This window comes from Gobio gobio (genome assembly GCF_949357685.1).
Source record: "Gobio gobio genome assembly, chromosome: 24".
Taxonomy (NCBI): domain Eukaryota; kingdom Metazoa; phylum Chordata; class Actinopteri; order Cypriniformes; family Gobionidae; genus Gobio; species Gobio gobio.
The window spans coordinates 330,001-352,000 of NC_137120.1; the positions used below are offsets into that span (position 1 = coordinate 330,001).

Sequence of the window (22,000 nt, forward strand, 5' to 3'; positions counted from 1 at the left end):
ACTTTTGTCCTGCAGGTTTGTGTCCGTCAGTAACCTGATGATCCCAACGGACGACGGCCGCCGCAGTCAGGTAACGAACGAACGGTCAGCTTTATTTCTACACACTGTTTCAAAGCAGCTTCACTGTAAACACAATGAACAAATCTCTTGAGTGAATGATTCAGTGACTCACTTATAAACGAACGGCAGTGGGGCGGCAGTGGCTCAGTGGTTCATGTCGGTTGTCTACAAACCGGAAGGTTGGTGGTTCAATCCCCGGTTCCTCCTGACCAAGTGTCGAGGTGTCCATGAGCAAGACACCTAACCCCAGCTGCTCCCGACGAGCTGGATGGGCCTTGCATGGCTGACACCGCCGTCGGTGTGTGAATGGGTGAATGTGAGGCATGGTGTAAAGCGCTTTGGATGGCCATTGGTCTGTTAAAAGCGCTATATAAATGCAGTCCATTTACCATTTATAAAGACTCACTTGTTTCATTGCTGGATGAATCAGTGTTTTTGAACGAATCTCTTGAGTGAATGATTCAGTGACTCTGACATTGACATTGAGACATTGACATTGAGACATTGAGTTATGCATATAACTACTGTTCCCAGAAGGAGGGAAACTCGGTACAACACATGACTATGGGATATCGCGCTCTAGCGCCATCTGCTGAAGACACCTTTATTCACGCCTGAAAGGCCAATGACGCATTCCTTTTGTTCTTCAGCTCTTCACCGAGCCCTGACTGTGTGGGGCCCAGAGGTGTTGTACCTCGTTTCCCTCCTTCTGGGAACAGTAGTTATATGCATAACTCAACGTTCCCTTTCAGTCGGTCAACTCGGTACAACACATGAAGCCAAGTCGCTGAAATAAACGTAAGAGTCCAGCACCGCCACATAACCCTTTTCCGAGGGAAAGATGCCCTAAAGATCCTAACCCTAACCCTAACCCTGGCCCCTATAAAAAACCCTGTAGTTTGCACAGCCTGAGTTACTGTTGCCGTAGTGGCAACTAGCGGGTACACCGGACAAACGTACACAGTGATGCCCAGCTGGCATCCCACGAGAATCTTAACCCAAGCCCCTGACATCTCCATGCCCTTTAGAGTGCTCACACACCCCTCCAGGCAGAACCAACTCCTTCCATGCTATAGAAATAGCCTTGTACAGTCCAATGTGAAAGACATCGCTCAGATAGCGGCTTCCCACTGGCTGAGCTGGAAAACATGACAAATGCAACTGCCCAATGCACCTGAGTACGAATCGCAAATGGCGCAAAGCACAAAGCAAGTATCCTGTTTCTCTCTGAGTCAGAGACTTCACAGGGCAGACAGCTCGAGCGAGAGCATACTCCCAACCTGACTTTAGGCATATACGCCGCATTTGGATGCAACACCACCAAGCGCAGCTTGGGTGCAAACTGCAAAGGGGATGCACCAATAGCGCATGAAGGTAACCAACATGCTTCGCTGATGCCAGTATCCACGACAAGGAATCATCCTTATATTCAAGGATTCTAAAGACTCAAACGGAGGTTCACACCTAGCCTCTAGATCAACCATCAGGTCATGACGGCACCATTACAGTTTGTAACGAGCCTAAAAACGCTGATCTTAAAGCTCCAGGTATACTTTGGATGTCTGCGTTCTGCACACCATTAGTGTGACGTAAAATCTCGTCAACAGGAGGGCCTTCAGTGCGCATGCCACAGCGTATGAGTGACTTGACCGCTTGTGTACAAAGTTCACTCAGAAGCACGCATTCTGAACCCATCTGCACTTAAGCCCAAAGTATCCCGTCAGCATGCAGCCCAATTTTGAAAATGCATGGAAGGTGCGCATACAACAGCGCATGTGCAAGAAAAACAGAAGCGACAGAAGAGTCACAACAATTATACTGCACATGTAATGAACCCGGTCATCCGCGCTCATTCGACTGCGTGTGTGACACATCTGGATGCAGGAAATTAACTATACCCGGGCCTTCCTGGCCAAAGGAGTATACCTTGACCAGCTCACACTCTCAACAGATGGAGTGGAACGCGAGAGTTCCCCGACAGTCCGTGTGACGTAATTATCACCATCAGGAGAGTCCGCAGATGGCCACTCACTGTCTGTGTGCAGCACAATTTTTGTGACCGCAGACGGTGCACATACAACAGCACATGTGCGAGTGATATGAATCATATAGCACGTTTCCTATGTACTCCTGTACACTCAAAGCACTTTACACTCATGTCAGGGGTCTCTCCTCAACCACCAAGGGCAAGGGCAGCCACAGTCCAATAGCACCAGTGCGCTCACCACACACCAACTACATGCGCCAAAAGCACCTTTCCACCGATGTGGCCAATGGAGTAGGCTATACTTTGAAAAACTCACGCTATAGTATAGAAAATAGTATCCCCTCAATCAGCGCCCTGTTTTGTAGCTATAGTCAGATTCTCCCTCTCTCCACATGTCGGCCCCTAGAGACCAAAGAATCTGCCTCCTGTCTGGGACAGCAGGTCCCTGCATAGTGGAAGACACCATGGTGTGTGTCCTTAACAGCAATGCCATGATGCTTGTGTACCATTTATTTTATTTCCTGGCCAGCAAGATGCCACCAAAATCAGTGATGGACCCTTCTGCATACAGCAGAATCCTGGGCTATACATGTGTTGGGACATCCACCCCTACGGGGCACTCCAGTCCATAATCAAGAGAACAGCGGGCGGCGCATGTTTCAGATCCACATTTCTGCACCCGATCTGCACCACTATTCAAGAGTGCATAAGCCACCGCAGGTCTACCTCGTATCAAGAGCATCCATGCCAATTGCAGCAGAGAGACCGCAGCCGACAGCCCTACTGGAATCGTGTGAAGAAGCCATGGTGTTGTAGTGCGCGTACGCGCCACTGTTCAAGGCAGACAGCGAGGATTCCCAGGCATCACCTGTGGAACCCAGAGTCCTTCTGCAAACATCGCTGTATTGCATAACACTGCATTATCCTCCTCAGACTGTGAGGTTAGAGGTTCCAGTGCAATCTGATTGTTTTAACAAATCAACACATGAGGTCTTGTATGCTCAACACACATTTTATTGACAACATACTTAAACTGAACCCGCTATTTTCCTGGGTTACTGCTCAATCTGGATAGATCGGCAGGCGAGTTTGCATCGCTGATTTTACAGGAATCAAACAGAACCCGCAAGCTTCTGTATCACGGCAGGACTATCGACAAACTGTGTTGCCGCTCTCCAATACAGATCAAGGCAAGGGCCATCATTTCACTTTCACCCACCTCGGGGAGACGCGATCTGCCCGGTTTGAAAATATATATCATCAGAGCATTCCTCGCCGCGTCCAGCGAGACCGAATCACCCCGTGAACGCTACACCGACACTCCTCGGTCTATACCCGATCGTCCCAACTCTCCGTGGCCTCCAAAACCGGCGATCGCCGTATCTGGATCAGCACCTGAAGACCGGAGCGGGCCGTGTTCGACCTCTGACCCCCTGCTGCCGGTAGGGCAGAGCGTTCATGCCCTGGGGTTGGAGAGATCTAGTCCAGCCTAGCGCAGACATTCCCAAACACCCTACTCATGATTATACCATGAACACCCACATGCCATAGGACAGGGGAGATAACCTGTTCAGATATTTATCATGACAAAGTTTATTAGCCATTTGTTAGTTGTACTAAACTCAAGCCAAAAACTTCTCTTTTATGTCTTTTCCATTAACAAGAGTCATCACTGTGGGTTATCTTCTGAATGTGGCATAAGATTGAACATTTTGTTTGAGAAAAACGTATTAGCCTTTCGTTAGCAAATCTAAACTTCTTGCTAAAAAAACGTCTCTTTCTGCCTTAATTCCGACAATAATCACCACCGTGGGCTTTTCTTCTTGCGGAAATGTGGCGTGATGGTGTTCTAGCAGCTCGGTGAAGATCTGAAGAACAAAGGGAATGACGAATGCATTTATATGCTGTGGGTCGTGACTCCGCCCACGTCGTTATGCGTCATTGGCCTTTCAGGCGTGAATAAAGGTGTCTTCAGCAGATGGCGCTAGAGCGCGATATCCCATAGTCATGTGTTGTACCGAGGTGACCGACTGAATTGGAACTTCATTCGATTCATTACTGGATGAATCAGTGTTTTTGAACGAATCTCTCTAATGAATGATTCAATGACTCACTCATAAAGACTTCACTTGTTTCATTACTGGATGAATCAGTGTTTTTGACAAACACATTTTTAACAGTCTCCACCTACTGGCGTAAGGATGTAATTGATACAATCTTTATTTGATTTGCGATTGGTTATGGCAGATCCAATAGTTTTAAACTTCAACAGTTCCCGCCTTTAAGGAAGGGACCGCTGGTCAGTGGAGAGCGGCCAGACTGGCAGGACCAGGACCAGGCCAGCTGATTCATGGGTTTGTGTTTTTCATCTAGATCTTCATCTCTCGATCGTACGACCACACGACGCACTTCGAGACCGAGACCGAAGACATCATGGATCTGTACCGCCGCATCACGGGGTCAGAGTTCATCTTCAGGAACCCTAAAGACGGCGACGGCGACGGCGACTCCGATGAGTGACTGAGGGACCATTCGGCCAAACCAAACGGAAACATGAGACTAACACACATGCACATGCGAGACTTCAGGCTGTGTCTACATTCATTCCCATACATTTCAAATCCACCTTCAGGCGTTGTCCAGACGTTTTGACTGCATGAAGTCTAATAAAAGAGACCAGGCGTATTAAAACTCCTCTATCATTATTAGCAAAATATCTGACCTTTACTGGCCACACTCAATCGCCAGACCGTGTTTGGTCTAACAGTAATATTTCATATGAAGATTGTACAAAGTTGCATTCATCTTTAGCAACATTATGAAAATGAATAGCACATATAGATATACACTGATCAGACATAACATTATGACCACCTTCCTTTTGCTGACCCGTCGAGGCATGGATTCCTCTAGACCCCTGAAGGTGTGCTGTGCTATCTGGCACCAAGATGTTAGCAGCAGATCCTTTAAGTCCTGTAAGTTTCGGGTCACCACTGGTCCTTCCTCTGAGCACTTCTGATAGAGACTGACCACTGCAGACCAGGAACACCCACAAGAGCTGCAGTTCTGGAGATGCTCTGACCCAGTCGTCTATCCGTCACAATCTGGCCCTTGTCAAACTCACTCAAATCCTCACGCTTGCCCATTTTTCCTGCTTCTAACACATCAACTCTGAGGACAACATGTTCACTTGATGCCTAATATATCCCACCCACTAACAGAGATCATCAGTGTTATTCACTTCACCTGGTCATAATGTTATGCCTGATCGGTGTAGATATCCATGGGTGCAATAGGCATCACATGACTAAATGTTTTCACAGTCCAAACTGTAACATGTATCCACTTGAGCGAGCGCAACTGAAGAACATCTAGAGATTACTGTAGACGTGTTAGCATTAGCTCCTCAGCTCTGTCACCGATAGACTCAAACCTGCAGTAAACGCACACACACACACACACACCGTGACATCACTGATGCTAGTTAGTGCAGGTGTTCTCTGCTGAATATGACCACTGATGTGTATTCTGTGTGTGTGATGTTAGTGTGGTAGATGCTAATAAAGATGTGCATGTGATGCCGAGTGTGTGTTCATGAGCTCAGATTAACCCATTATCAGAGGACGCAGATTAACAGACTCAATCTGGGACACACACACACACGTTTAATACCTTTAATCTGCATTCACTCTACATTCATCAGCATAAACACATTTACAGAGGTCAGGTGACACACATGAGGAAATGACATCATCGGGACGCTGTCATCCGCTGGAGGCCGGAGGGGGAATCAGGGCGGCCGCCACCAATCGCCTCTCGCTGGACAGGAAGTTGAACGTGGCGCACGCGTTCGCCTGCAAGAGAAGGGTTTCCCGGGTTAGGCGGCGCTGGCGTGGCGGTTCTGAAGCGAGAGGGCGAGAGGGCGAGAGGGCGAGAGGCTTACCGTGTCCTGGACCTCCACAGCGATGCCCTTCCTCCTCAGGAAGTCCAGCACATCTGGATCCAGGCGTTCAGTACGAGCTCCCGTCCCCACAACCAGAACCTCTGCAAGACCAGCACATCCACAGCCCATCATCCACAGCTCATCATCCACAGGTCATCATCCACAGCCCATCATCCACAGCTCATCATCCACAGCTCATCATCCACAGCCCATCATCCACAGCTCATCATCTACAGCCCATCATCCACAGCTCATCATCCACAGCTCATCATCCACAGCTCATCATCCACAGCCCATCATCCACAGCTCATCATCCACAGCCCATCATCCACAGCTCATCATCCACAGCTCATCATCCACAGCTCATCATCCACAGCCCATCATCCACAGCTCATCATCCACAGCTCATCATCCACAGCTCATCATCCACAGCTCATCATCCACAGCCCATCATCCACAGCTCATCATCCACAGCCCATCATCCACAGCTCATCATCCACAGCTCATCATCTACAGCTCATCATCCACAGCCCATCATCCACAGCCCATCATCCACAGCTCATCATCCACAGCCCATCATCCACAGCTCATCATCCACAGCTCATCATCCACAGCCCATCATCCACAGCCCATCATCCACAGCCCATCATCCACAGCTCATCATCCACAGCCCATCATCCACAGCTCATCATCCACAGCTCATCATCCACAGCCCATCATCCACAGCTCATCATCCACAGCTCATCATCCACAGCCCATCATCCACAGCCCATCATCCACAGCTCATCATCCACAGCTCATCATCCACAGCTCATCATCCACAGCCCATCATCCACAGCCCATCATCCACAGCTCATCATCCACAGCCCATCATCCACAGCCCATCATCCACAGCTCATCATCCACAGCTCATCATCCACAGCCCATCATCCACAGCCCATCATCCACAGCCCATCATCCACAGCCCATCATCCACAGCTCATCATCCACAGCCCATCATCCACAGCTCATCATCCACAGCTCATCATCCACAGCTCATCATCCACAGCCCATCATCCACAGCCCATCATCCACAGCCCATCATCCACAGCTCATCATCCACAGCCCATCATCCACAGCTCATCATCCACAGCTCATCATCCACAGCCCATCATCCACAGCCCATCATCCACAGCTCATCATCCACAGCCCATCATCCACAGCTCATCATCCACAGCTCATCATCCACAGCTCATCATCCACAGCTCATCATCCACAGCTCATCATCCACAGCTCATCATCCACAGCTCATCATCCACAGCCCATCATCCACAGCCCATCATCCACAGCTCATCATCCACAGCCCATCATCCACAGCTCATCATCCACAGCCCATCATCCACAGCTCATCATCCACAGCCCATCATCCACAGCCCATCATCCACAGCCCATCATCCACAGCCCATCATCCACAGCCCATCATCCACAGCTCATCATCCACAGCTCATCATCCACAGCTCATCATCCACAGCTCATCATCCACAGCCCATCATCCACAGCCCATCATCCACAGCTCATCATCCACAGCTCATCATCCACAGCCCATCATCCACAGCCCATCATCCACAGCTCATCATCCACAGCCCATCATCCACAGCTCATCATCCACAGCTCATCATCCACAGCTCATCATCCACAGCTCATCATCCACAGCCCATCATCCACAGCTCATCATCCACAGCTCATCATCCACAGCTCATCATCCACAGCTCATCATCCACAGCTCATCATCCACAGCCCATCATCCACAGCTCATCATCCACAGCTCATCATCCACAGCTCATCATCCACAGCCCATCATCCACAGCTCATCATCCACAGCCCATCATCCACAGCTCATCATCCACAGCTCATCATCCACAGCTCATCATCCACAGCTCATCATCCACAGCTCATCATCCACAGCCCATCATCTACAGCCCATCATCCACAGCTCATCATCCACAGCTCATCATCCACAGCTCATCATCCACAGCTCATCATCCACAGCTCATCATCCACAGCTCATCATCCACAGCCCATCATCCACAGCCCATCATCCACAGCCCATCATCCACAGCCCATCATCCACAGCTCATCATCCACAGCCCATCATCCACAGCTCATCATCCACAGCCCATCATCCACAGCCCATCATCCACAGCTCATCATCCACAGCTCATCATCCACAGCCCATCATCCACAGCTCATCATCCACAGCTCATCATCCACAGCTCATCATCCACAGCCCATCATCCACAGCTCATCATCCACAGCTCATCATCCACAGCCCATCATCCACAGCCCATCATCCACAGCCCATCATCCACAGCTCATCATCCACAGCCCATCATCCACAGCTCATCATCCACAGCTCATCATCCACAGCTCATCATCCACAGCTCATCATCCACAGCTCATCATCCACAGCTCATCATCCACAGCTCATCATCACACACACTCTGGACCAGTGTTGGGGAACGTTACTTTGAAAAGTAATGCTTTACAATATTACGTTACTCCCTTAAAAAGTAACTAATTGAGTTACTCAGTTACTTTTTAAGAAAAGTAATGCGTTACGTTACTTTTGTGTTACTTTTTCTCACCTGGGCTGGGCTTGTTTTGGGTTTTTTTTATAAAAAAAGTTATATTTTTGTGCAACGGTAAAGACCTCTTCATACCAAAATGTAAATAATGCGCCCCAGGCTGAGGTAAAGATGCAGATTCCCTCATGAACACCAGAGGGCGCAGCTCTGGATAATGGAGAATAGGACGCAGGAGGAAAAACTTTGGAGGTTTGCATAGTACTCTGATTTTGCATTTGACTGATTTTATTCATTTGGAATTACTTTGCTTATAAAACTGCTGAAGAACCATCAAACCTTCCCAAGCATCTGCCACTTGCCCATCCTGTCTTGTACAAGACATTAAGAGATAGACAGGCGAGTGCATAAATCAAACGATCTAATTTAGACATTTATTTTCTTTTAACACTGATCAACGCACATAAGATCGTATCGTTTAAATATAATAATCTCCAGCGTTCGTTTCAACCAATGACGTTTAGATTTCATAATATTTGCACACATACTATTGCACTATATTCGCGCAAGACATAACCAACTGTGTTTATGTGACTACTCACTAAAGATCGACATTTTTGACATAAGTTTGTGTGTATTTGACTAAGGAAAAACAGCTTAATCTGGAATGCGCGAGCTCTTTAGGCTTGTGTGTTTGTTGTTAGTATGAGCACAAGGAAAACTCTCTCTTAGCTCCCATCCCCATGTATGACGGAATGCTATAAAATCGCTCGCATGTTCAAATTGGCAAGATTTAAAAAGACGTGGGCAGTGATTTCCGTCAGCTCCCGAAACGAAAGCTTAAGTTTTAAATTGGAGCGCGCAGATGCTTTTATAGTGCATGTGTGATGTCTTTTGAAGCAAGAAGCAATTTGCTCATTATGAGAGCTAGAGAAGGGTGTATTGCTGAAATTACTTTGCACAAGAAAGTTTCCAAATGACTGATTTGATAATCTTTGTTGATTCATTTAATAATACAACCCCAAATCAGAAAAAGTTGGGACAGTATGGAAAACGCAAATAAATAAAAAAAGAAGTGATTTCTAAATTTACTTTGACTTGTATTTCATTGCAGACAATATGAACACAAAATATTTCATGTTTTGTCTGGTCAACTTCATGTCATTTGTAAATATGCATCCTTTCCTGTCATTCAGACCTGCAACACATTTCAAAAAAAGTTGGGACAGGAGCAATTTAGGGCTAGTAATGAGGTAAAATGGTTAAATAATGATGTGATTTGAAACAGGTGATGTCAACAGGTGATTGTAATTATGATTTGGTACAAAAGCAGCATCCAAGAAAGGTCTAATCCTTTAGGAGCAAAGATGGGCAGAGGATCGCCAGTTTGCCAACAAATACGTGAGAAAATTATTGACATTTTTAAAAACAATGTTCCTCAAAGAAAGATAGGAAGAGATTTGGATATTTCACATTCAACAGTGCATAACATAATTAAAAGATTCAAGTAATCTGGAGGAATTTCAGTGCGTAAAGGACAAGGGCGCAAGCCTAAGCTGAACAACCGTGATCTCCGATCCCTCAGGCGGCACTGCATCAAGAATCGTCATCATCTAGAAGCCATATCACCACATGGGCTCAGGACTACTTTGGCAAACCTTTGTCAAGTACCACAATACGTAGTTACATCCACAAATGCCAGTTAAACTGTACTGTGCCAAAAGGAAGCCCTATGTTAACAGTGTCCAGAAGCGCAGTCGACTTCTCTGGGCTCGAGGCATCTGGGATGGACCATCACACAGTGGAAACGTGTACTGTGCTCAGATGAAGCAGTATTTCAGGTATTTTTTGGGAGGAATGGATGCCGTGTGCTCCGGACCAAAGAAGAAAAGGATCATCCAGACTGTTACCAGCAACAAGTCCAGAAGCCAGGGTCTGTCATGGTATGGGGTTGTGTCAGTGCCCTTGGCAAAGGTAACTTGCACTTCTGTGAAGGCTCCATTAATGCTGAAAAGTACATCGAGATTTTGGAGCATAATATGCTGCCTTCAAGAAGACATCTTTTCCAGGGACGTCCATGCATATTTCAACAAGACAATGCAAAAGCACATTCTGCACACATTCTGCAGTCCTGGCTGTGGAGGAAGAGGGTTCGGGTACTTGACTGGCCTGCCTCAGTCCCGACCTGTCTCCAATAGAGAATGTGTGGAAGACCCCGAACTGTTGCCCACCTTAAGACTTGTTTGCAGGAAGAATGGGACAAAATTACACCTGAAACACTTCATCACTTGGTGTCTTCAGTCCCTAAACGTCTTTTAAGTGTTGTGAAAAAGAATGGCAACATTACAAAGTGGTAAATGCTTTACTGTCCCAACTTTTTTTGAAATGTGTTGCAGGTCTGAATGACAGGAAAGGATGCATATTTACAAATGACATGAAGTTGACCAGACCAAACATGAAATATTTTGTGTTCATATTGTCTGCAATGAAATACAAGTCAAAGTAAATTTAGAAATCACTTCTTCTTTTTTTTTTTGCGTTTTCCATACTGTCCGAACCTTTTCTGATTTGGGGTTGTAAACATTTGCGTTAATTTCCCGCTTTATAAACCTCAAACCTGCGAGAGTGAGTAAAATTATACGCAATACCCACGCCAAAATTCAGACCCTGTGTGGTATGGATTTAATATCGTTACTTCGGTATTAGATTGTGGTACCGTACTGAAGACAACATTGTGGTATCGAGCCATCCCTAACGCACGTTGTGTTTAATAGATGTTGAAAAGTTGTGTGTCAGAGAATTAAATTTGTAAAGGGACTGCGCACGCGCACCAGTGTTGAAACTCTACCGCCACTTTCCCTTCACTGCCTTCTCTCAAAAATATGCAGCGACAAACATGTCCCTCCTTCACACTCGTCTGACAGAACAGCTTTATACTCAATTAAATACATCAGGACAGAAACAGACGTCAGGTGACGCATGACATCATCGAGTGTGTTCTTCGACAGGTGTGTGTGCTCACCGATGCGCGGCTCCAGCAGGTGAAACAGACACACACTCTCGGTTGTGATGTCCGTGTGCCGGCCCACCTGTAACACAAACACAGGCGTGAGGAGGGAGAGGGTTAAAGGGTTAGTTCACCCAAAAATGTAAATTGTGTCATTAATGACTGAGCCTCATGTGGTTGGACACCCGTCAGACCTCCGTTCATCTTCAGACACAAATGAAGATATTTTAGTGTAAAGCTGATGCTGAGAAAGGCTTCAGATAGGCCTCCATTGGCATTCAGTACATTTACACTCACAAGACCCATAAAAGGCACTAAAAACGCCGTTACAAAGTCCATCTCACCACAGTGACTCTACAATAATTTTACGATGCGACGACAATAGTTTTTGTGCGCAAAAAAAAATCTAAATAACGCCTTTATCCAACTTGTTCTTGTCTTCCGTGTGTGTCTCCACGACGCATGCGTGAGAATATGAGCAGATCCGGCGTTCGGGAATCCATGAAATGCTCACTTTAGCCCCATTTGAGCTCTACAGCGAGACCTAAAGCACGATCAGTGTAGAATTCAACAGCTGAGATACGCGCGTCTTCCTCTGCTCGTAAACAAATCTCTTCTGGGTCATGTGTCCGAACGCCGGATCTGCTCATATTCTCACGCATGCGTCGTGGACACACACACAGAAGACAAGAACAAGCTGGATAAAGGCGTTATTTAGATTTTTTTTTGCGCACAAAAACTATTGTCGTCGCATCGTAAAATTATTGTAGAGTCACTGTGGTGAGATGGACTTTGTAGCGACGTTTTTAGTGCCTTTTATGGGTCTTGTGAGTGTAAATGTACTGAATGCCAATGGAGGCCTATCTGAAGCCTTTCTCAGCATCAGCTTTACACTAAAATATCTTCATTTGTGTCTGAAGATGAACGGAGGTCTGACGGGTGTCCAACCACATGAGGCTCAGTCATTAATGACACAATTTACATTTTTGGGTGAACTAACCCTTTAAAGAGCAGATCCTCATCTCATCAGATGATCATCTCTTTCTCTCTTCAGTCTTTTGAGGATCATTCCAGGATTTTTCTGCTCATAATGGCCTTCAATGGGAACCAACGGCTGAAGGTCCAAATCACTGCAGTTTCAGAGGCTCTGATCCCAGACGAGGAATAGAGTCTGATCTAGACAAACCATTGCCACATTTACAACACACACATTTATACACTTTAACCTCAGACGCTCGACTTCAGGGTTGCCGTATGATGTCATCACGTCAGAAAGGTCACATGACGCAGGTGGAAGTGCCGATAAACTCCATCTCATGTTCTCCTAACTGTAAAAACGTCCGTCATCGTTGTTTGACCTTTATTTGTGTAAAGGCCGTTTGATTTAGTCTTTGCACGTTCGTTTCAACACTGGGTCGGCACTTCCACCAGCGTCATGTGACCTTTCTGACGTGATGTCATACGCCGTGAATAAACACAACCCTGAAGTCGAGCGTTTGAGGTTAAAGTGTATAAATGTGTGTGTGTGTTGTAAATGTGGCGATGGTTTGTCTAGATCAGACTCTATTCCTCGTCTGTGATTGGTCAGAGCCTCTGAAGCCCTTCCTCTGGACCTTCAGCCTTTGGTTCCCATTGAAGGCCATTATGAGCAGAACAATCCTGGAATGATCCTCAAAACACTGCAGAAAGAAGGAGATGATCATCTGATGAGATGGAGGAGGAGATGATCATCTGATGAGATGGAGATGCTGTGATGCGGGCGATCTGCGCTCACGTTCCACTGCAGGATGGCGGGCGGCACCACGGCACAGGGGCCCAGGACTCTGTTCCCGCTGATGTTGAAGCCGCTCGGGCTGTAGCTGTAGATGATGGCCGCTCCCTCCGCCTCCTTCTGCATCACCGTCACAGAGGTCCGCTGGTACAGCTCATCATCGCTGGGGCCGAGCCGGTGTCCTCTACAGCACACACACACTCATCAAAACACTGCAGGAGCGCGCACACACACACACTCATCAAAACACTACAGGAGCACACGCACACACGCACACACACACACACACACACACACACACACACACACACACACACACACACTCATCAAAACACTACAGGAGCACACACACACTCATTAAGGGCATTTTCACACCTGAGAGTCCGCACCAAGGTCCAAACCGAAGTTCATGTTTTGATATATTTTATACATTGGGTTAGTTTTGGTTTGGTTTCACATTGCCATCATGTGAGCGCACTAAAGAACTGCACATGACACACGCCTGTCCACTCGTCATCATCATGTGGGCGCACTAAAGAACTGCACATGACACACGCGTGTCCACTCGTCATCATCATGTGAGTGCACTAAAGAACTGCACATGACACACGCCTGTCCACTCATCATCATGCGGGCGCACTAGAGAACTGAACATGACACACGCGTGTCCACTCGTCATCATCATGCGGGCGCACTAAAGAACTGTACATGACACACGCGTGTCCACTCGTCATAATCATGTGGGCGCACTAAAGAACTGCACATGACACACGCCTGTCCACTCGTCATCATCATGTGGGCGCACTAAAGAACTGCACATGACACACGCCTGTCCACTCATCATCATCATGTGGGCGCACTAAAGAACTGCACATGACACACGCCTGTCCACTCGTCATCATCATGCGGGCGCACTAGAGAACTGAACATGACACACGCGTGTCCACTCGTCATCATCATGTGGGCGCACTAAAGAACTGTACATGACACACGCCTGTCCACTCATCATCATCATCATGTGGGCGCACTAAAGAACTGTACATGACACACGCGTGTCCACTCGTCATCATCATGTGGGCGCACTAAAGAACTGCACATGACACACGCGTGTCCACTCGTCATCATCATGTGAGTGCACTAAAGAACTGCACATTACACACGCCTGTCCACTCATCATCATCATGTGGGCGCACTAAAGAACTGCACATGACACACGCCTGTCCACTCGTCATCATCATGCGGGCGCACTAGAGAACTGAACATGACACACGCGTGTCCACTCGTCATCATCATGCAGGCGCACTAAAGAACTGCACATGACACACGCGTGTCCACTCGTCGTCATCATCATCATGTGAGCGCACTAAAGAACTGTACATGACACACGCGTGTCCACTCGTCATCATCATGCGGGCGCACTAAAGAACTGCACATGACACACGTGTGTCCACTCGTCATCATCATGCAAGCACACTAAAGAACTACACATGACACACGCGTGTCCACTCGTCGTCATCATCATGTGAGCGCACTAAAGAACTGTACATGACACACGCGTGTCCACTCGTCATCATCATGTGGGCGCACTAAAGAACTGCACATGACACACGCGTGTCCACTCGTCATCATCATGTGGGCGCACTAAAGAACTGCACATGACACACGCGTGTCCACTCGTCATCATCATGTGGGCGCACTAAAGAACTGCACATGACACACACGTGTCCACTCGTCATCATCATGTGGGCACACTAAAGAACTGCACATGACACACGCGTGTCCACTCGTCATCATCATGCGAGCGCACTAAAGAACTGCACGACACACGCGTGTCCACTCGTCGTCATCATCATGTGGGAGCACTAAAGAACTGAACATGACACACGCGTGTCCACTCGTCATCATCATGCGAGCGCACTAAAGAACTGCACATGACACACGCGTGTCCACTCGTTATCATCATGTGGGCGGACTAGAGAACTGAACATGACACACGCGTGTCCACTCGTCATCATCATGCGAGCGCACTAAAGAACTGCACATGACACACGCGTGTCCACTCGTCATCATCATGTGAGCGCACTAAAGAACTGCACATGACACACGCGTGTCCACTCGTCATCATCATGTGAGCGCACTAAAGAACTGCACATGACACACGCGTGTCCACTCGTCATCATCATGTGGGCGGACTAAAGAACTGAACATGACACACGCGTGTCCACTCGTCATCATCATGTGGGCGGACTAAAGAACTGAACATGACACACGCGTCCACTCGTCATCATCATGCGAGCGCACTAAAGAACTGCACATGACACACGCGTGTCCACTCGTCATCATCATGCGAGCGCACTAAAGAACTGCACATGACACACGCATTTCCACTCGTCATCATCATGTGGGCGCACTAAAGAACTGCACATGAAACACGCGTGTCCACTCGTTATCATCATGTGGGCGCACTAAAGAACTGCACATGACACGCGTGTCCACTCGTCATCATCATGCGGGCGCACTAGAGAACTGAACATGACACACGCGTGTCCACTCGTCATCATCATGCGGGCGCACTAAAGAACTGCACATGACACGCGTGTCCACTCGTCATCATCATGCGAGCGCACTAAAGAACTGCACATGACACACGCGTGTCCACTCGTCATCATCATGTGAGCGCACTAAAGAACTGCACATGACACACGCGTGTCCACTCGTCATCATCATGTGGGCGGACTAAAGAACTGAACATGACACACGCGTGTCCACTCGTCATCATCATGTGGGCGGACTAAAGAACTGAACATGACACACGCGTCCACTCGTCATCATCATGCGAGCGCACTAAAGAACTGCACATGACACACGCGTGTCCACTCGTCATCATCATGCGAGCGCACTAAAGAACTGCACATGACACACGCATTTCCACTCGTCATCATCATCATGTGGGCGCACTAAAGAACTGCACATGAAACACGCGTGTCCACTCGTTATCATCATGTGGGCGCACTAAAGAACTGCACATGACACACGCGTGTCCACTCGTCATCATCATGTGAGCGCACTAAAGAACTGCACATGACACACGCGTGTCCACTCGTCGTCATCATCATCATGTGAGCGCACTAAAGAACTGTACATGACACACGCGTGTCCACTCGTCATCATCATGCGGGCGCACTAAAGAACTGCACATGACACGCGTGTCCACTCGTCATCATCATGTGTGTGCACTAAAGAACTGCACATGACACACGCGTGTCCACTCGTCATCATCATGTGAGCGCACTAAAGAACTGCACATGACACACGCGTGTCCACTCGTCGTCATCATCATCATGTGAGCGCACTAAAGAACTGAACATGACACACGCGTGTCCACTCGTCATCATCATGCGGGCGCACTAAAGAACTGCACATGACACACGCGTGTCCACTCGTCGTCATCATCATCATGTGAGCGCACTAAAGAACTGTACATGACACACGCGTGTCCACTCGTCATCATCATGCGGGCGCACTAAAGAACTGCACATGACACGCGTGTCCACTCGTCATCATCATGTGTGTGCACTAGAGAACTGAACATGACACACGCGTGTCCACTCGTCGTCATCATCATGTGAGCGCACTAAAGAACTGCACGACACACGCGTGTCCACTTGTCATCATCATGCGGGCGCACTAAAGAACTGCACATGACACACGTGTGTCCACTCGTCATCATCATGCAAGCACACTAAAGAACTGCACATTACACACGCGTGTCCACTCGTCGTCATCATCATGTGAGCGCACTAAAGAACTGCACATGACACACGTGTGTCCACTCGTCATTATCATGCAAGCACACTAAAGAACTGTACATGACACACGCGTGTCCACTCGTCATCATCATGTGGGCGCACTAAAGAACTGTACATGACACACGCGTGTCCACTCGTCATCATCATGTGGGCGCACTAGAGAACTGCACATGACACACGTGTGTCCACTCGTCATCATCATGCAAGCACACTAAAGAACTGTACATGACACACGCGTGTCCACTCGTCATCATCATGTGGGCGCACTAAAGAACTGTACATGACACACGCGTGTCCACTCGTCATCATCATGTGGGCGCACTAAAGAACTGCACATGACACACGCGTGTCCACTCGTCGTCATCATCATGTGAGCGCACTAGAGAACTGCACATGACACACGTGTGTCCACTCGTCATCATCATGCAAGCACACTAAAGAACTGTACATGACACACGCGTGTCCACTCGTCATCATCATGTGGGCGCACTAAAGAACTGTACATGACACACGCGTGTCCACTCGTCATCATCATGTGGGCGCACTAAAGAACTGCACATGACACACGCGTGTCCACTCGTCATCATCATGTGGGCGCACTAAAGAACTGCACATGACACACGCGTGTCCACTCGTCATCATCATGTGAGCGCACTAAAGAACTGCACATGACACACGCGTGTCCACTCGTCTTCATCATGTGAGCGCACTAAAGAACTGCACATGACACACGCGTGTCCACTCGTCATCATCATGTGTTCGGCATCTGGACATTGATTGGTTTGTAAACGGACGTGTGTATTTGACAAGAATGAATGAACGGACGCATATCGTTGCCACTATTGAACAGTCGCATTGCTGGACTATTTTTTATTCGTTACGTTTAAAAGTGGACATTTCAAGCTTTATATTCACATATTTCTCATGTTTGTGAGGCGAGTATCTGCTGAGTTTCGGTTTATTTGAGACGCTCCAGTTCATGTGTAAAGCATGTGATTGCTCCCGCGATTATTGTCTGCTATAGACTATTTGCTTCTTATTAATTAGTCCACTCGTCATCATCATGCAAGCACACTAAAGAACTGTACATGACACACGCGTGTCCACTCGTCATCATCATGTGGGCGCACTAGAGAACTGCACATGACACACGTGTGTCCACTCGTCATCATCATGCAAGCACACTAAAGAAATGTACATGACACACGCGTGTCCACTCGTCATCATCATGTGGGCGCACTAAAGAACTGTACATGACACACGCGTGTCCACTCGTCATCATCATGTGGGCGCACTAAAGAACTGCACATGACACACGCGTGTCCACTCGTCGTCATCATCATGTGAGCGCACTAGAGAACTGCACATGACACACGTGTGTCCACTCGTCATCATCATGCAAGCACACTAAAGAACTGTACATGACACACGCGTGTCCACTCGTCATCATCATGTGGGCGCACTAAAGAACTGTACATGACACACGCGTGTCCACTCGTCATCATCATGTGGGCGCACTAAAGAACTGCACATGACACACGCGTGTCCACTCGTCATCATCATGTGGGCGCACTAAAGAACTGCACATGACACACGCGTGTCCACTCGTCATCATCATGCGAGCGCACTAAAGAACTGCACATGACACACGCGTGTCCACTCGTCATCATCATGTGGGCGCACTAAAGAACTGTACATGACACACGCGTGTCCACTCGTCATCATCATGCGAGCGCACTAAAGAACTGCACATGACACACGCGTGTCCACTCGTCATCATCATGCGAGCGCACTAAAGAACTGCACATGACACACGCGTGTCCACTCGTCATCATCATGTGGGCGCACTAAAGAACTGCACATGACACACGCGTGTCCACTCGTCATCATCATGCGAGCGCACTAAAGAACTGCACATGACACACGCGTGTCCACTCGTCATCATCATGTGGGCGCACTAAAGAACTGCACATGACACACGCGTGTCCACTCGTCATCATCATGCGAGCGCACTAAAGAACTGCACATGACACACGCGTGTCCACTCGTCATCATCATGTGGGCGCACTAAAGAACTGCACATGACACACGCGTGTCCACTCGTCATCATCATGCAAGCACACTAAAGAACTGTACATGACACACGCGTGTCCACTCGTCATCATCATGCGAGCGCACTAAAGAACTGCACATGACACACGCGTGTCCACTCGTCATCATCATGTGGGCGCACTAAAGAACTGCACATGACACACGCGTGTCCACTCGTCATCATCATGTGAGCGCACTAAAGAACTGCACATGACACACGCGTGTCCACTCGTCATCATCATGTGAGCGCACTAAAGAACTGCACATGACACACGTGTGTCCACTCGTCATCATCATGTGAGCGCACTAAAGAACTGCACATGACACACGCGTGTCCACTCGTCATCATCATGTGAGCGCACTAAAGAACTGCACATGACACACGCGTGTCCACTCGTCATCATCATGTGAGCGCACTAAAGAACTGCACATGACACACGCGTGTCCACTCGTCATCATCATGTGGGCGCACTAGAGAACTGCACATGACACACGTGTGTCCACTCGTCATCATCATGTGTTCGGCATCTGGACATTGATTGGTTTGTAAACGGACGTGTGTATTTGACAAGAATGAATGAACGGACGCATATCGTTGCCACTATTGAACAGTCGCATTGCTGGACTATTTTTTATTCGTTACGTTTAAAAGTGGACATTTCAAGCTTTATATTCACATATTTCTCATGTTTGTGAGACGAGTATCTGCTGAGTTTCGGTTTATTTGAGACGCTCCAGTTCATGTGTAAAGCATGTGATTGCTCCCGCGATTATTGTCTGCTATAGACTATTTGCTTCTTATTTATTAAATCCAGGCAATTATCTGATTAAACGTTGATTAAAATTAAGATACAATTTATGCTAAACGAAATTCACATTAAAGAAAGGCTTTCTAATCAAAATCATACAAAAATAATTTCAAAATAATTTCTGACCTTCTGTCTTCTGACATATTGCGCATCTTTTCACTTTTCATAATCAATGTAGCCTAGATTTAATTTTAAAATAACATTATAATATTTAAACATAAACAGGAACTTTCTGTAAATGCTCTGAAAGTCTGAACCGTACAGAAAATGCTTTCACACTAGAAACGAACCGAAGCTTTGTTCAGTTTGATCCGGACTGAGACGACCTCTTTTCGTCAGACCAAATCTCGTCTGTTTGTCGGCCCGTGGTCAGGGGAGGTTTCACACCGGCCATTTTGATTCGGACCAAACTGAAAAGTCCGAAAATCTAGACCAAACAAGTTAGATGTGAAAACACCCTTAACACTGACCAGCAGGGGGCGCTGGCGTCTGCCGTTTACCGGCCTTCAAAATCAACTCGAATGTTAATTTATTCCATCTCTACAGCACAACACTGTAACTCGGCCTTCTATGTATTTCTAATGTAATGATTTAAAGGCACAGTGTGTAATTACTCGACTCAGAGGCGTGTCTTGACTCTTGAGTGGGCGGAGCTTTTATTCTGCCGCGAGCGCTTCCGCTTCTGCTTCTTCCGCTCATGTGTGTGTGTGTTTGATCCTCTCACACACATGTGAGTGTGTTAAAGTGATGTTGTAATGTTGGCTGGGCGCTACTATGAGACACTTGTTCACACTGCAGTGAGCGAGATCATATGAGGCGGTAAAACATGGCATTCTGGGTAAATCAACAACAGCAGATTTACACAATCAGACTAACTGTGTTGAGCTGGAGAACAATGAGGAGTTTCTGTCCATCAATGATCCAAACAGTGGCTAATAAAACACAGCAGATAATAAAGCGCCGCTAGTGTTGCCATGGTTACCTGTGCGGCGGGGATGATGTCACTGATGGGCGTGTCCTGTGTAAAATCACTGATTTAAACATTCTGGGACACATTTGGGATAAAGTCAACACAATATATAACACTAATCTAGAGGAGATCTTACATACTGTGCCTTTAATCTAAAGTATATGACTTTGGCTTATTATTTGATCAGACAAAACTTTTTATTTTATTCTATAGAACATATTATTGTATTATTTATATAGATAGAGATAACTGTATTTCTGGGATAGCTGGACACGGCTTAAACATGCAAATTAAAGCTAATATAATAAGGTCATGTGACCATACGGACTATTAACGCAGTACACACCGTCACAGTCACACACACACACACACACACACACACACACACACACACACACACACACACACACACACACACACACACACACACACACACACACACTTTCGGTAACGGTTACACCAGAGCGACTCAAACTCATCCCTCTCCTCTGCGGAAACGCGTTTACCGGGTCAGAGCCGGGAGGAGCCTCGAGCCGAGCCGCAGTCCGCGAACGCATCCCGGTGACCTCGCGCAGATCGCAGCCGCCATGACACTCGCGTGCACACGGACACATTTGACTGGCACACACAACATCCGCCGCATGATGACGCTTCTCCTCTGCGCATCTCTGTGTTAAATATCTAACAGCTTCATACTTATTGATTATATATCATTGTGTTGTCTTATATTCACGTTTCAGTTTTCAATTGTTCTGCTTAAACTCCAGCACAATAATGATTGATGTGAATCAGCGGTAGCGCACAGACTCTGAGCACGACTATTTTCCCTGGAGGGCGCGTGACCGCCAGTGCGCGCGCCCGCTGTCGTGTTTACGGGACACGGGCTGCGGTTCACCGACTCGCGCGTTCACACGATCTGGTCATGTTATGATCGCGCATGTTGTGTTTGTAACGCTCCTCTGACTGCGCCATTAACGCGGGACGGACGCGTC

At 47.5% G+C, this 22,000-nt stretch overlaps 2 protein-coding genes across 7 annotated transcripts in view; one reads left to right on the forward strand and one right to left on the reverse strand.

Moving 5' to 3' along the window:
• Positions 1-5,630, forward strand: part of LOC307120473 (rab GDP dissociation inhibitor alpha) — a 28,595-nt gene extending 22,965 nt beyond the window's left edge. For 2 of the 6 annotated variants that reach the window (XM_079807513.1, XM_079807511.1), the window contains exons 10-11: positions 16-70; positions 4,421-5,630. In XM_079807513.1, coding sequence (XP_079663639.1) covers positions 16-70; positions 4,421-4,567 — 202 coding nt within the window. In that variant the 3' untranslated portion in view covers positions 4,568-5,630. Of the gene's footprint in view, positions 1-15; positions 85-4,420 lie in introns of all 6 variants that reach the window. The other 4 variants (XM_079807512.1, XM_079807514.1, XM_079807515.1 and 1 more) reach the window with 3 other exon arrangements.
• Positions 5,631-5,707: 77 nt separating this feature from the next.
• On the reverse strand, positions 5,708-21,870 carry ndufaf3 (NADH:ubiquinone oxidoreductase complex assembly factor). The gene is made up of 5 exons (XM_079808429.1): positions 21,515-21,870; positions 13,333-13,513; positions 11,574-11,640; positions 5,991-6,091; positions 5,708-5,901 (listed from the first exon to the last, which is right to left on the reverse strand). Exons 1-5 carry the CDS (start codon positions 21,649-21,651, stop codon positions 5,812-5,814), a joined length of 576 nt encoding a protein of 191 aa, XP_079664555.1. The 5' UTR covers positions 21,652-21,870; the 3' UTR covers positions 5,708-5,811.
• Positions 21,871-22,000: the final 130 nt, after the last annotated feature.